This window comes from Triticum aestivum, chromosome 1B (genome assembly GCF_018294505.1).
Source record: "Triticum aestivum cultivar Chinese Spring chromosome 1B, IWGSC CS RefSeq v2.1, whole genome shotgun sequence".
In the NCBI taxonomy this organism is placed as follows: Eukaryota; Viridiplantae; Streptophyta; class Magnoliopsida; order Poales; family Poaceae; genus Triticum; species Triticum aestivum.
In genome coordinates, this window is record NC_057795.1 from 584,859,002 (window position 1) to 584,873,919 (window position 14,918).

Sequence of the window (14,918 nt, forward strand, 5' to 3'; positions counted from 1 at the left end):
TGCGCCTTAACTGTAGATGGCAATTTATACATGAACATGACCGGAGCAGAGTCCATGTACACACATATGTCTTGCAGTAACAGAGGTAACTTATTGGTCACAGGGACTCACACCTCGCAAAATACAAGCCACATGCATACAACAAGACAGCACACATGTTGTTTGTGCTGCCTTGTGAATATGTAATACATTTACTCCACCTAATTTTGCATGGAGTGTTCAAGGATAGAGCTCAATAACAGATCTAACGCCCAGCACCGTTACAATCTTGTACCCGCTGAACCCGGCGTCCATGAATATCTTATTCCACTCAAATTCCTCTCGCTCGATGCCCTCAAGAAACATGATAAACAGATCAAAGAAAACCTGTGTCTCTCTTGTAACAGTCTCATTTGGCCCAGATCCAACCACCATATCTACGATTATCACCTTCCCACCAGCATCTCTGGGAGGTATGGCTTCCTTGCATTTTTTGAGTATCTTGACACAGTCTTCATCGCCCCAATCATGGAAAACCCACTAAAAGATGTACATCATCACAAAATGTTACAATTAGACCCTATAATATTGGAATGTTTTGAATTTTTCCATAAAAAGCTCGTTCAATTGGTACCTACAAGCGGCTAAATACATATTCCCTCTATCTCAAAATAAGTGTCTCAACTTTGTACTAGCTCTAGTACAAATTTGTACTAAGTTCAAGACACTTATTTTGGGACGGAGGGAGTACTTTATGGCATCTTATTGTAAACTGTGTATGTGTGAGAAGGGAAGAAGGAAAATCTAAAGGGTGTACCTTTAGGAAAAGAGCATCCGCTGGTGGAATGTACTTGAACATATCGCCAGAAATAAATGACACATGGCCGTCAGTAGGAGCTTCTTCAATCACATGAGGGAGATCCAAGACCGTGCATTTCATTTGCGGGAATGCCTTCGCAATTGCACTGGCAGCTCCACCATGGCCCCCAGCGACATCAATAAGCGAGTTTATACCAAGAAATACATCACCACACTCCCTCAAGATGATATCCATGAGAAAGTTACTATCAGAAACCATCGCATTGTTGATTGACTGGTTGTAAGAATCATTCTTGTCAGCCATCTCCCAGAAGGTAAGGCCGTGAGCCTTTTTGAACAAGGATGTAGAGTGCTCATCTAGGAACCATGAGTTCATGCCAAAAAAGGGGACAAGAACAGTTGAATCAAGCATCAACGACAGAATAGGAAATAAATTCGATTTAACTTCATCGCTAACGAGGAGGCAAGTGGTTGGGGTAAGCACATAAACAGCTTCCTTGTCTGCCGTGGTGGATTCATGGACAGCAAAGATGCCTGATACAGTGAGCACTCGCATGAGCCGTCGTAAGCGGGGAAGCTTAGATTGATGGAGCCCGATCTTCGCGGCCAACTCAGAAGGGGTCATAGCCCCACCATGGTGTTGGATGGTGTTAGGGATTTGCAGTTCCATTGCACATTTGAGTGCCATGGACTTGACAAATCCCAATGCATGGTGCCAAAGGTCAACTTGAGCCTGGAGCAGATCCTGAGAGCTATTCTTGATTTGAGTGGGTGACATTTTGTTGAACTTGCTGTGCTTGGTTATGGGTCACACTGTTATGGGTGGGATTGGACACATGCCTGCTGGTCTATATATGCACAAACTCAACTTGCTAAGGCACAACGTAGGGCCATGGGTAATAAATTATTTAAGAATGATGAGAATTTACTTGCCAGCATTTTCTGAAGGTATTTGAGATGAACTTACAGCAGCAATATACATATTGCTACATGGCAGGAAAAAAAATCAAGTGAATGGTGGCTATCAGTTTATTGCCTATTGACATAATGTTTGTAAATTGATTTTTATTTTTCATAGTTCCACTCCCTTTTTTCAAACATTTTCTATCGAAACAGGCTTTCGCCCCGCTTTATATATAAAGCAACAACCAAACAAAGTACACGGCCGAACGATACAAGGCGATGAGGTAGCCCTTTTACAAAAGCCTTACCTTCTTTTAAATGAAAATATCAGGCTCTACTCTCGAATTTTTTCTGTTAGACACCGGAAGTGGAAGACATAGTTTTGCCACACCCAATGAAATGGTTGTACATGTTCTGCTTCGTAAAAAAATGTAGTTGAACAGGAAAAATAATCACTTGGCGGTAAATTTTATTCCTTGGGGCATACGAGCTACCAAATTACACACCTCGAGAAAATAGAGCAATTCCACAAGCCTGAGTTCAATTCGTGATACGAACCACTATCTTATCACACGGTCAAGACACGCTTCTCACACCCGAAATATAGAACATTATCTACCTAGGACATCACGCTGTCTACTTTTTTAGAGAAAAGACCAAATGCTCTGCTTTATATAGAAAAGCAGGATTTTCAGTGGGAAAACCAGCAACAGCATCAGGATACAAGACCTGATAAAACTAAACAAAGAGGCAGCAACCAGAATGCCGAAACAGCCTACACAGCAGGCACTACCCAGACACCCCACTGACAACCACCTTGATGGCAACCCAAAACAAGCTGACGCTCTCCCGCCTTGTTCTGAATCATCTCCATTGCACAGGGCAACGCCTCCCTATGGTTTGCAGGACAGAGAAGCATCCACTGCGAGAAAAGAGCGATCATTTGTAGATGTTATGCACCGGAGAATAGGGAACATGGCTGTTCAAAGACAACATCGTTTCGCCAATTCCAAATCAACCAAGCAAGAACCCCAAGCATTGCTTCAAGTCGAAATTAGATTTCCAAATATCCAGCATCCACAAGTCGCGCACCCCTGAGTACATGATCATCACATAAAGTGATTTCGCACTATACTTGCCACTCATCGTTAGAAGACAGCGAGCCTCAACACTGACATCCGATCCTCCGAGAGCTCAACTTGTTGCAACCACCGGTAGAGCTCCTCCCATTCTTCTATCCCACACTCGCTACCAGCAATGTCACGCTGTTCTTGCCTACTGACGACCTTACAGTTCGTTCTTTGTAAATGAGTGTCGTTGACACTTGACAGTGTTGCTTGGACATATGGACAGAGGTGTCTGAATCCGGCTAACATTTGGCTGGCGATTCGGCTAATTTTTAACATGGCAAATTCACTTCGATCACGGGAATGAGCTTGAGAACAAACGATTTCGCCTGAACCTTTGTGAACTAAAATTATAACACATTCAGAGGGTAGGGCTAGGGTGACCAAACGCCCACTCAGGCGCGCCGCCCAAACAAAGTCGAGAGCAGTAGAAGATGGAATCAATCGATCAAACAAGCGCTTACTGGGAAAATGTGTGAGGGGGTGGCAGCTCCGCCGCCGGAGCAGCCACGCACGGGCACGGACGGGCGGGGGCGCGTCCGCCAGCAGCCTCGGCCACTGGGTCGTCACGCAACGCTGCCTAGTGGCGCGCCGCGACCTCGGCAGCTCGGGCCCACCCGTTAGCCTGGTGGTGCGAAACGACCTCGGCGGCCCGACCGCCGGCGCCAGGTGGCCGCCGTCGAGCTCGTTGCGGGCATCGTGTACAGCGGCACAGTAGTGGGCTCTATCCCGAGTGTGACCGGAACCGGGGCCAGGAAGTTCGTGTGGGGAAGCCCAGCGGATGGCTGTGACAAGTGACAACCATGCAACGGCCTATACTTTTTCTTTCCTTTTCCATTTCAAAATTTCCATTCACCAAATTTAAAGGTACAAATCTTACTATGTAGATCCTTGATTAATGATAAAATGTCCATATATATTGTAGAAAAAAATGCAGGAAAGACATTTTACTAAAATATATGCTCACCAATCTAGGCAATACATATGTGTGCATGTTTAGATAAAATATTTATATACGTTAGATAAACGTCCACGCAGATTTACAAAAAAAAAAATTGGATGCAAATGTTTCGTGTAGATTTTTTTTATCCTAGAACATATTCTACCGTCAATATGAAAATGCTCATTAATGTAAATAGACTAGGTGAATGCCCGAGCGTTGCTACGGGACATCTAAGATATATACTTTGATCAATGACCAAAAGGTTATTAATTGACAATGCATGCACATTTTAATTTTCGATCAAAAAACAGAGGTAACAAACTCCGATAACAGTGGATAAAATACAAGAAATCAGTCCAATTGAAAATACCACGTCTACCTTAAAACGTCTATAATATCAATTAAGAAGTCGGCTACAAAACTTACTAACATGTGGAAAAGGGGCAGCTAGTATCGCTCCAACAAACAAAATCATACCATACAAAATAGATTGCCTGCAGTCAATAAAACAGTAGTAGGGCATCAGAACAAAAGAATACATAGGGAAAATGAAACATATTGTTTGGAAGATTACAATAATCCTAACAATGTTAACCACGATACTGAAGATAGGCCATAATGGCCACATGAACATCTGCACTGTACTGATAACAGAACTGCGCAATGTCTTCATTGCTATCGTTATAGATTAACATATTTATTTGTTTTAGCACAAAGGTTCCATAATGTCAGGGTAAATTCAAGAACCTTCACACGCACTTAATAGACCATGTAATAGCCTGTTGAAACTACGCAGGAAAAACATGGTTCCGAGATACTTAAGTCTTGAGGTCAGTCCAGTCTTACCGTGAAAATGAAAAGACCATATCATGTCTGGTGCAGCTCCCTATTCATCAGTAGAGAATACTTCGATTTATTTACTTGAAGATTCTTATTGGGCATGGCTGCATCAATCCGAGTATATATATCTGGACGATTGATTTCACACACATGGAGCAGATATTGGAGATTATTAAGATTCTAGCTTATTTCAAACTTTATTTATTTTTATCCCAGTTCTCGACTTCTAATGTGTGTGAAAGAAGAAAATCTTGACCGGAACACAAAATGGCAACAATAAGCAAAAGTTATCACCAGGGCAATGCAGTTAAGAGTTCCGGATACCTTTGAGAAAGAAGTGATATATAGTAGCATATTTTATCAGAACAATTCAATCTGCAAATTAGCAAACATGTAAAACGAAACCAACAGCAGGAATAGAAAAAGGCACGGGAAGAGAGGGTGGCTATCTGGCGGAGACCTCGCAGACGCAGAGTCGCACTGGCGCTCGTAGCCCTGGAACACATCGCTGCTTATAATTACTCCTCTTGATCGCCTTTCATGGCAATGTATTAAAGATAAATGGTAGCTAAACCAGACCTGGCCGCTGCCACCGCCGGGAGGAGGTTGAGTAGTCAGCCGTTTGCGTAGGTGAAAGCTGCCATGTACGTCCTTGATCCACCGCCCGCCGTCCAGAATCGACCCATGCACTTGAGACAACACTGGGCGCACATCGAACAGACTTCATGGCTATGTCCCGGATCCACCGCCCTCCATCCTGATTGACCCATCCATAGGAATCTACAGTTCTACACCGGACGCACCGGCTCGTCGTCAATGCCGACAAGCTGCTTCATTGCGAGGTCGAGGGGGACCGCGGAAGGGCCGTGCTGGTGCCTGTGCTACGCGCTGCTCGCTAGCGGCATCAACCGGGAAGGGGCGGCTAGGGTTTGAACAGGGAGGAGACACCGCTTGCGTGGATTTTTCGTTGATTGCGTGCGTGGATATGAAGGTTTTGCCGGTTCTTTCGCCTGGGGGTGGGACCACATAATTAAGAAGAACGAATCACGTTTTGGGTGAAACGTGCGTAGGGAAACCAAACAGCGCGGGAGGGAGGCTCGACGAAGGGTTCGACGTAAGACTGGAAATGGAACGTTGCATTTCTTTAGGTAGTAGAGAAAGTTTAGGTAACTCATGGAACTTGTGTTGGCAAATAATTTTTGAACACATTCTACAATGCATTAAAAAAATCTACGTAACTCATTGAAAATATTTTATATTTCATAAACTACAAAAATTATATTCTATTATTTTTACCAAAAAATATTACAACCGGAAGTTTTACGTAGACCCATGAAAAAATAAATTGTGAAATAGCATCAAAATTTTATGAATTGAAACACATGAAGGCTACAAAAGGAAGGAATGTGATAAGGTTTCTTTAAAAGAAAAAACTTAAAAATAAGGAGATAAAATAGTTAAAGAAAACAAAATGGAAGAAAATTAAGCAAGAGAGAGAAATAGAAAAGTGAAAACAGAAAATCCAAATAATGATAAATAAGAGAAAAATAAAGTGAGAAAAAGAAATATAAAAACTAAGAAAGGTTGTTAGGAAACAAAATAAATTGTCACAGCCCATGAAAAAAAAACTATGATATTAGAATTTCTTACTCCCTCTAATCCAAATTAATTGACGCGATTTTAGTACAACTTTGTTACAGAGGGAGTATATTATTTATTTTCTTTTAAAAAATATTACAAAGAAAAATTTTGCATAGACCCATGAAAAAACATATTACCAAATAAATTTGTAAAATAACTTCAAAATACTATGAATTAAAACACATGATGGCTACAAAAATGTGAAACATGGTAAGTTTCTTTAAAGAAAAGCAAAATGGAAGGAAATTAAGCAAGAAAGAAAAACAAAATAGAAATAGAAAAGCAAAAAAATATGAAAAATAGGAAGTATAATAATTAAGAGAAACATAAAATGAGAAAAGAAATATAAAAAACTAAGAAAGGTTGTTATAAAATATAATAAATTGTTGCATAAAATCTACCCCTCAACCAGCAAATCTGATCCGGCAATAGGAAGAATCAGATAGTGCACCAACCGCTCGTATCCCCATGTCGCCTCCCCGAGCGAGGCGACTAGGGCGGCCCCTAACCCCCCCCCCCCCCCACCCAGAGCTCCGATGAGCCTTCCCCCTACCGGTGACGCCTGCTGGCGTTGCCCGTGCGGCGCCATTGCATTGCCGGCGATGGTGGCCCCTTCCTTTTCCCGTCGCGGAAGCCTGGCTCAGGTGAGGTTGTTCTGGTGGCGTTGCGGCTCGGCTGGTGGAGTTCCAGCGTTGGTCGGGTGACGGCGAGGCGGCAGCACGGCCCCTTGGCGGCGGTGGCGACTAGCTGGGAGAGCTGGCCGGCGGTGCCCTGCAGGCCCAAATCTAGGCCCTTTCGGCCCGATTTGGGTTAGGATGGGCGGTGTGGATTCTGGCAGGTTGCCTCTGGCTGGCCGGGTGAGCTTCCTGCGATGGGACGGCGGCTACAGGGTTGTGTCTGCTGCAGCGTGGCGATGGGAGCTTCATGGGTCCGATCTGGGCCCCTCGGGCAGTTGGCCTGATGTGCACATGCTGGTGCATCCGGTTTGCTATTGCATGAGCCGGTGGAGGTTGTTCCCTCCCACGTGGTTGCGGTACTGCCAGCCCATGTCTACGGTTGCTTCATCTTGGTCCGTCCAGCCTCGCGGCGTTTTCCATGGTGGGACGTCTGTGGTGTCCTCAAGACTATGTTGGTGGGCGGCAGGCATGATGGAGCCGACGGTTGGTCCTGGGTTGTGGGTGTGAGGAGTCAGGAGAAATCTCTGTTGGGTTGCCGGCACCTGCGCGGTGACACCCATGGGCGTTGCCATACTTCTGGAAGGGCGTCGAGTGTACCCCTCCCCCACTCCCCTCCATGTACCAGGAGAAATCCTAGGATCCGTCCGGCCAGCAACGTCGTCGTCGTCGCGGTCCTTATTGAAGGTGTCGCTTGGTACGCGGCAGCTCGGAGGCATAGGAGTATGGTGGGAATTCTCCGGACGGCGCAACGTTTGCGGGATATCATTGTTTTCATCGATCCGATGTTGCTGGCATTTCTTTCTCTTGTTTTTCTCACTTTTTTACTTTTGGGCATGCTTGTGATGTTTGCCCCAGCAATGATTGCACAGTTATGTCGGATGCTTGTTATCTTAATATAGCAGGGCGAAAGACTATTTCAAGAAAGTGCACCGACTATTAGAAACATGATTTCAATAATTATAAGTTGATGCGGAAGCACAAAAATTTCTACAAGCACAAAAACATGATCCTCGACTAGAAATATTGTCCAACAACAAGGAAAGACACATAATCAGAAGAACTAGATGAAATATGAGCACATTATTCCTTGTGTAATAACACAGAAAAACAACATCCTCATGTCGTTTCTCATTCGAGAATAAAAAAGAACTTGGAACTGAAAACTTATCTGGCATTAAGAAAATTCAGGAAAAATTCATACAAATAATTCAGTTGGGTGGCAATAGGAACAATACCCATCCTTGATAAGTGGTAGAAAACGAAATAGCTCGTATGAAGAACTAACGGTTCTCCTTTCGGAGTTAAAAAAATTGAGTTGGGTGGCAACATTTGGAGAAAGGAAAAGAAAAATGTTTTGGTCCTCGCATCCTCCTCCCGAGAACGACTTGTTGAATCATGGATGGGCTTTAGGCCCATATGAACAATGATTCCTAGTTAATCTTGAGGCCCATGTCTGGTATGGCAGGTGGTGGGAAGTTTAGTCCCACCTTGCTAGTTAAGGAGAGTTGAGACCCCTTTATAAGGGCTGCTCTACCACTTGCCATTGGGAGCTTGGGAAGAGGAGTGCTACATGCGCGCTCCTCCTCCTCCGCCGCCCCACCCCGCCTTGCCACGCCTCGTCATGTCACGACATGACACGACACGACACGACACACTCTGCCCAGTGGAGTAACCTAGTTCGGTTCACTCACTCCCTCTCGCGTAACCTAGCTGTCATCTACTGTTCCTTGCTCTGTGCTGCTTCCGGCGATCTCATCCCAACGACCGCGTGCACGGTTGGTCGGGAAAGAGGTGCCTCCAGAACCCTGCTGTTTGAGATCCTGCCCGGGAGAACGGCGATAAGGTTTTTGGGCAGCGTCTCGGCGCGACTGCTCCCGATCCGTCCCCAGCTCCATCAGCCTCTGCTTCCACTACTTCCCCTGCATCAACACCATCGTGGATGACGTCGCCGCCAAGAAGAAGGCCACAGACGAAGCTAGGGCTCCTGCTGCCGCCGCCGCGTTGGTCTGGCCAACCGGAGGGTATGATCTGTTCATCCCTCATTTACTCGTGCTTGTGCTAGCCGTATATGTGCTGCTCATAGATGGTTTGCTTCTATGTTCTGTACGTGCTAGTATGCTTAGGAATCGGTATGAGATGCATACCGTATTTGCCATGCTTACTGTTTACTCGTGGATTAGTCTAATTGGAAAAGTGCTAATATTTCCAACAATCCAAAAACCTTATTTTAGGCACTTCTCGATTCAAGGCTTTGCTGCAACACTGAAACCGGAAAAGTTTACTGCGACGCATTTTAAGCGTTGGCAGACAAGGACCACCTTGTGGCTCACAGCAATGAACGTGTTCTGGGTTGGTGCTATGTCTCCCACAGAAACGATTGTTCCTGATCAGAGACAAGTTGGTTGACGCATATCTCCATATGCGTGTTGCCAAAAACTTGTGGGATGCGCTCGAAGCTAAGTTCAGCGCAACCGATGCTGAGAGCGAACTGTATGCCATGGAGCAGTTCCATGATTACAAAATGGTTGATAACCGTTCTGTATTGGACCAGGCTCATGAGATACAATGCATTGCTAAGGAGCTGGAGCTCCTGAAGTGTGAGTTACCGGACAAATTTGTCGCGGGTTGCATTATTGCAAAACACCCTCCTGGATGGAGGAACTTTGGTACTTTTCTCAAGCACTTGAGACGTGAACTCTCTATTGAGGATGTCATCGGTCATCTCAGTGTTGAGAAGAACTCGAGAGCAAAGGACTCACACATGAAAGGGGCAGAGGGTTCTTCTAGTGCCAATGTGGTGCATAAGAACTTCCACAAGTTCAAGGGAAAGAACTCTGTCCAGCAGAATACTACCTTTAAGAAGAAGGGTAAGAAGAAAGACAAAAAGAGAGATGGCTGCTTTACTTGTGGTTCTGAGGAACACTAGGCAAACAAGTGCCCAAACAAGTACAAGAAGTCAGGACAAGACTCCAAGTCTGTCAATGTCACTCTAAGCAACAATGATGCGGCATCTGGGTATGGTAATCTGTTTACCATATTTTCAGTTTGCCAGTCCACCGATTGGTGGGTTGACACTGGGGCCAATTTTCATGTGTGTGCTGATGTGTCTTTGTTTTCTTTTTACCAGGTCGCACGAGATTGTTCCATCCCGATGGGGAATGGCTCGCATGCTTCTGTTCATGGTGTTGGCACGATAGATCTGAAGTTTACTTCGGGAAAGATTGTGCAAGTGAAGAACGTGCAGCATGTCCCCGCCATCAAGAAGAATCTCATTAGTGTCTCCCTTCTATGTAAAGAAGGGTTTAAGTTAGTATTTGAGTCTAACAAAGTAGTCGTATCTCGGTATGGACTATTTGTTGGAAAAGGATATGATTGTGGTGGTTTGTTCCGCCTTTCCCTGGAGGATTTCTGTAATAAAGTCATGAACCAAATTCATTCTAATGTGAACGAATCTGAGGTTTGGCATTCACGTCTTTGTCACATAAATTTTGGTTGTATGACGCGGCTAGCTAAGATGGACTTAATCCTGAGTTTCACTTTAGCCAAAGGCTCTAAGTGCCATGCGTGTGTGCAAGCTAAGCAACCTCGTAAGCCTCATAAGCTTGCGAAGGAGAGACAACTGGCACTATTAGAGCTCATACATTCATATCTATGTGAGATGAATGGTGTGTTGACTAAAGGTGGAAAGAAATACTTCATGACTCTGATTGATGATTCCACTAGATTCTGCTATGTGTATTTGTTAAATACTAAGGATGAGGCTCTACACTACTTTAAAATCTATAAGGCTGAAGTTGAGAACCAACTTGAGAAGAAAATAAAACGAGTCCGATTTGATCATGGTGGAGAGTACTTTTCTAATGAGTTTGATTTATTCTGTACGGAACATGGTATTATTCATGAGAGGACGCCTCCCTATTCACCCCAGTCAAACGGGGTTGTCAAACGGAAAAACCGTACTCTAACTGATTTGGTTAACGCCATGTTAAATACATCGGGTTTATCCAAGGCATAGTGGGGGGAGGCTGTATTGACATCATGTCATGTCCTGAATAAAGTTCCCGCAAAGGATAATGAAACTACTTAGAACGTTTCCCTCCTTCTGAAGCATTTGTCCCCTGGGTGACCTTCATCTAGGACACATATTACTCTGACAGAATTCCACATGCAGTGGAACCAATGGGTTCTTTGTGGTGGCGTGACGTTATGCATCTCAGCGATGTGTTTCGCGGGGTTACCAAGGTCGCTCTGGGCAATGGCTCCTCCTCCCTATTCTGGAAAGATGCATGGTTCTATGATCGTGATGCCCCTCTGATGGAGATCTACCCCAGAGCTTTCTCTTTCTGCCTGAATGAAGACGAGCCCGTGGTTAATATTCTCACTACCTCTGACCCAAGCTTGATCTTCCACCTGCCTCTCTCCACGCAATTAGAGAGGAAATCAGAGAAATCCAACAGGGGTCCATGCATGTCCTGCTTGACAGAGATTGCAACGACACATGGGTTTGCAACCTTGGTGGGCCTTTCTCCTCCAAGAGATACTATGATCACTGTTTCTAGGATACGGTTGCTGATGCGGCCTTCGGATGGCTGTGGAAGGACAAGAGTCCAATCAAGTTTAAAATGTTTGGTTGGCTGCTGATGGTCGATCGACTGAACACTTAGGAATATGCTGAAACGCCGGCATTTTGCTATAGCTGGGAACAACTAAACATGCATGCTTTGTCAAAACCCTCCTGAGGAAACGGTCGATCATCTCTTCTTCAACTGCCCATTCAGCCGCCATTGCCGGGACAAGGTTGGCATGCTCTGGCCAAGTTCTGGGAATAGACTAACCATGATACATGCTGGCAAAGACGGTTGGCGGCTACCATTGTTTATGGATATTTTCTTGTTGGCTGCTTGGAGCCTGTGGAAGGAGAGAAACAATGTTCACTTCAGGGGGATTACACACTCTTTTGATTCGTGGTTGTCTAGATTCAAAGAGCTTTTGGCTTTGTTAGTTTATAACTGCAAGGAGGGCCTGCGTCCCTCCCTAGAAACATACATGCAAAGCTTGTAGCCGCTACTTAGGTGGAACTCTAGAACACATGGCCGGGAGGCCTTACAACCCACTTGTAACAATGTTGTAACTGGTTCCTTGTGAGTAATACAAAGTCAGTGGGAGCCTCTCCCACTGTCGTGCAGTTTCAAAAAAATGAAACTACTCCCTATGAGCAATGGGAAAAGAAAAGAGCTACACTCTCTTACTTACGCACTTGGGGCTGTTTGGCGAAAGTCAACGTGTCGATAACCAAAAAGCGCAAGTTGGGACCAAAGACTGTGGATTGCGATTTTCTTAGCTATGCCAAGCATAGCATTGGCTATAGATTTCTAGTGGTGAAATCTGATGTACACGACATGAAGGTCGATACGATCATGGAGTCTAGGGATGCTACATTCTTTGAGGATATTTTCCCCATGAGAGATATGAAAAGCACTTCTAGACTGGAATCTGATGAGACTCCTGAACCTGCCATTCCAATGGAATATTATGAACATAAAAGTGATGAGAGTTCCACGGAGGATGACGAGGAAGCCCCTGTTAGGAGCAAGAGACAAAGGACTGCAAAGTCTTTTGGTGATGATTTCCTCGTGTACCTCGTGGATGATGACACTCCTAGTTCCATTTCAGAAGCTTATGCATCTCCGGATGCTGACTACTGGAAGGATGCGGTCCATAGCGAGATGGATTCCATCTTGGCTAACGGGACATGGGAGATCACTGATCGCCCTTATGGTTTTAAACCATTGGGATGTAAGTGGGTGTTCAAGAAGAAGCTTAGGCTCGATGGTACTGTTGAGAAGTACAAGGCTAGGCTTGTGGCCAAGGGTTATACCCAGAAAGAAGAAGAGGATTTCCTCGACACTTACTCACCTGTGGCTAGACTGACAACCATTCGAGTGTTACTCGCTTTGTCTGCCTCGCATGGTCTTCTCGTTCACCAGATGGAGGTTAAGACGGCTTTCTTTAAAGGAGAGCCTGGCGAGGAAATTTACATGCAACAGCCAGATATATTTGTAGTAAATGGTTAGGAAAGAAAGGTGTGCAAGCTAGTGAAATCTTTGTATGGCCTGAAACAAGCGCCTAAGCAATGACATGAGAAGTTCAACACTACTCTGACATCTGTTGGCTTTGTTGTTAACGAAGCTGACAAATGTGTATACTATCGCTATGGTGGGGGTGAACACTACAAAAAAAAGACACAACCGTGACATTTTGGGCCGAACGAATTTTTTTTCTGTCATACATATGACACTTCTATGACGATAATTGTGACAAAACCCGGTATCATCATAGATGTGGTGGGCTCCTACTTCTATGACAAAAAGTCATGACAGAAAGTGGGCTTTTCATCCTGGGCGGGCCAGAGACGCAGCTGCATGACATTCTTTGGGCCGTCCATGACGAAAAAAACTGTGGTAGAAGCGAGGGCGAGGAAAATTTCGGGGAGTTCCCGGTTACGGTGGGAGGTCGGGGGCTGAGCGATGCGCGTTTCTCTCGTACACGTACGCGTGTGTGTGCGAGGTGTTGGCTCTAACTGAACCCGAGTGAGGCATTGGGCTCTAACTAAACCCGAGCGATTGCACTGCAGGCTACGCGTTACTGAACCTGAGCGATCGATCGATGGCTGTTAACTGAACCCGATCGAGCGATTCCTTCGCTACTGCTGCTAACTGAAGCCGATGGATGCTGCCTCTCTGGATGAACACTGAACGGGGGGGGGGGTGGGTGGATGAACAGTGAGCGGTGGTGTTGCCTCTGCATGAACAGGACCCCGTGGTGTGGAAGGCTGGATGAACAGGACGACCCCGTGGAGGGCTGGATGAAAAGTAGACGTGGAGGGTGGATGAACAGTAGCCCATGGAGGGGTGGTTGAACAGGAGCCCGTGGAGAGGGGTGGTTGAACAGTAGCCGGTGGAGTAGCGCGTGGTGGAGGATGGATGAACAGGAGCCCGTGGATGAACAGTCGCAGGTGGAGGCTGGAGGAGGTCGACGGTGGATGAATAGTAGCCTGTGGAGGCTAGAGGAGGTCGACGGTGGAGATGAACAGTATCCCGTGAAGTCCCGTTTTGCGGTACGTCACACCCCTCCCGATGAACAGGACCCCCGTTTCGACCGTAGCGCTCCAACACAAGTCTGTTTCGTCCGTTTTGCGATACGCCACACCCCTCCCGATCAACAGGACCCCTGCTTCGACTGTAGGAGGTCCGTTTCCTCCGTTTTGCGGTACGCCACACCCCTCCCGATCAACAGGACCCCCGTTTCGACCGTAGGAGGTCCATTTCCTCCATTTTGCGGTATGCCAGACCCCTCCCGATCAACAGGACCCCATTTCAAACGTAGGAGGTCCTTTCCTCCGTTCTGCGGTACGCCAGGCCTCGTTTCCATCGCCTGTTCCGTCCAAGCCCTCCCGATGAACACGACCATGCATTCCGTTCCAACCCAGCCGGTTGGCTCCCCATGAACACGACAACGATGCTGTTTCTCCGTTCTGACCCAGCCAATGTACACGAGCCCTGGCCGTACGTATATATGCGCGAGTAGGCGTTCGAGACCCCGCCCGTATGTGCACATACGTGGCCGTATTTTCTTTCTTGCACCCTAGCCGTTGTACGTACGTGTACATGCTATGTGCGCACCTCTAGTATGACACGTGCGCACCTCTACTACGACACGTGCGTGCCTCTACATCCACCAGTATGTATGTACACGTTCGCGACCAGAATGACAACGCTATGTATGCTTCGACCAGGTGGGTGACGACTGTCAGGCACTTCCTTGCATGCGAAGATGTAGCTGGTGGGTCCCAGCAGTCAGGGGGGCGAATCCTTTTTTTGCCCGGACACACTTCCTTGCGTGCGAAGGTGTAGCTGGTGGGTCCCAGTAGTCAGGGGGCGAATCATTTTGTTTTTTTTGCTCGGACGCACTTCCTTGCGTGTGAAGGTG

General features: G+C 46.1%; 1 protein-coding gene across 1 annotated transcript; it reads right to left on the reverse strand.

Moving 5' to 3' along the window:
• On the reverse strand, positions 1-1,713 carry LOC123096163 (acetylserotonin O-methyltransferase 1). The gene is made up of 2 exons (XM_044517796.1): positions 797-1,713; positions 1-519 (listed from the first exon to the last, which is right to left on the reverse strand). The coding sequence occupies exons 1-2, from the start codon at positions 1,574-1,576 to the stop codon at positions 220-222; spliced, it is 1,080 nt and encodes a 359-aa protein (XP_044373731.1). The 5' UTR covers positions 1,577-1,713; the 3' UTR covers positions 1-219.
• Between the last annotated feature and the right edge of the window lie 13,205 nt (positions 1,714-14,918).

What these genes read in the sequence shown, in the direction of transcription:
- LOC123096163 (XM_044517796.1), bottom strand. Translation starts at nt 1,576, where the DNA reads ATGTCACCCACTCAAATCAAGAATAGCTCTCAGGATCTGCTCCAGGCT. An exon ending in CGGATGCTCTTTTCCTAAAG is followed by an intron (nt 520 to 796) that starts GTACACCCTTTA and finishes TACATCTTTTAG; the next exon opens with TGGGTTTTCCATGATTGGGG.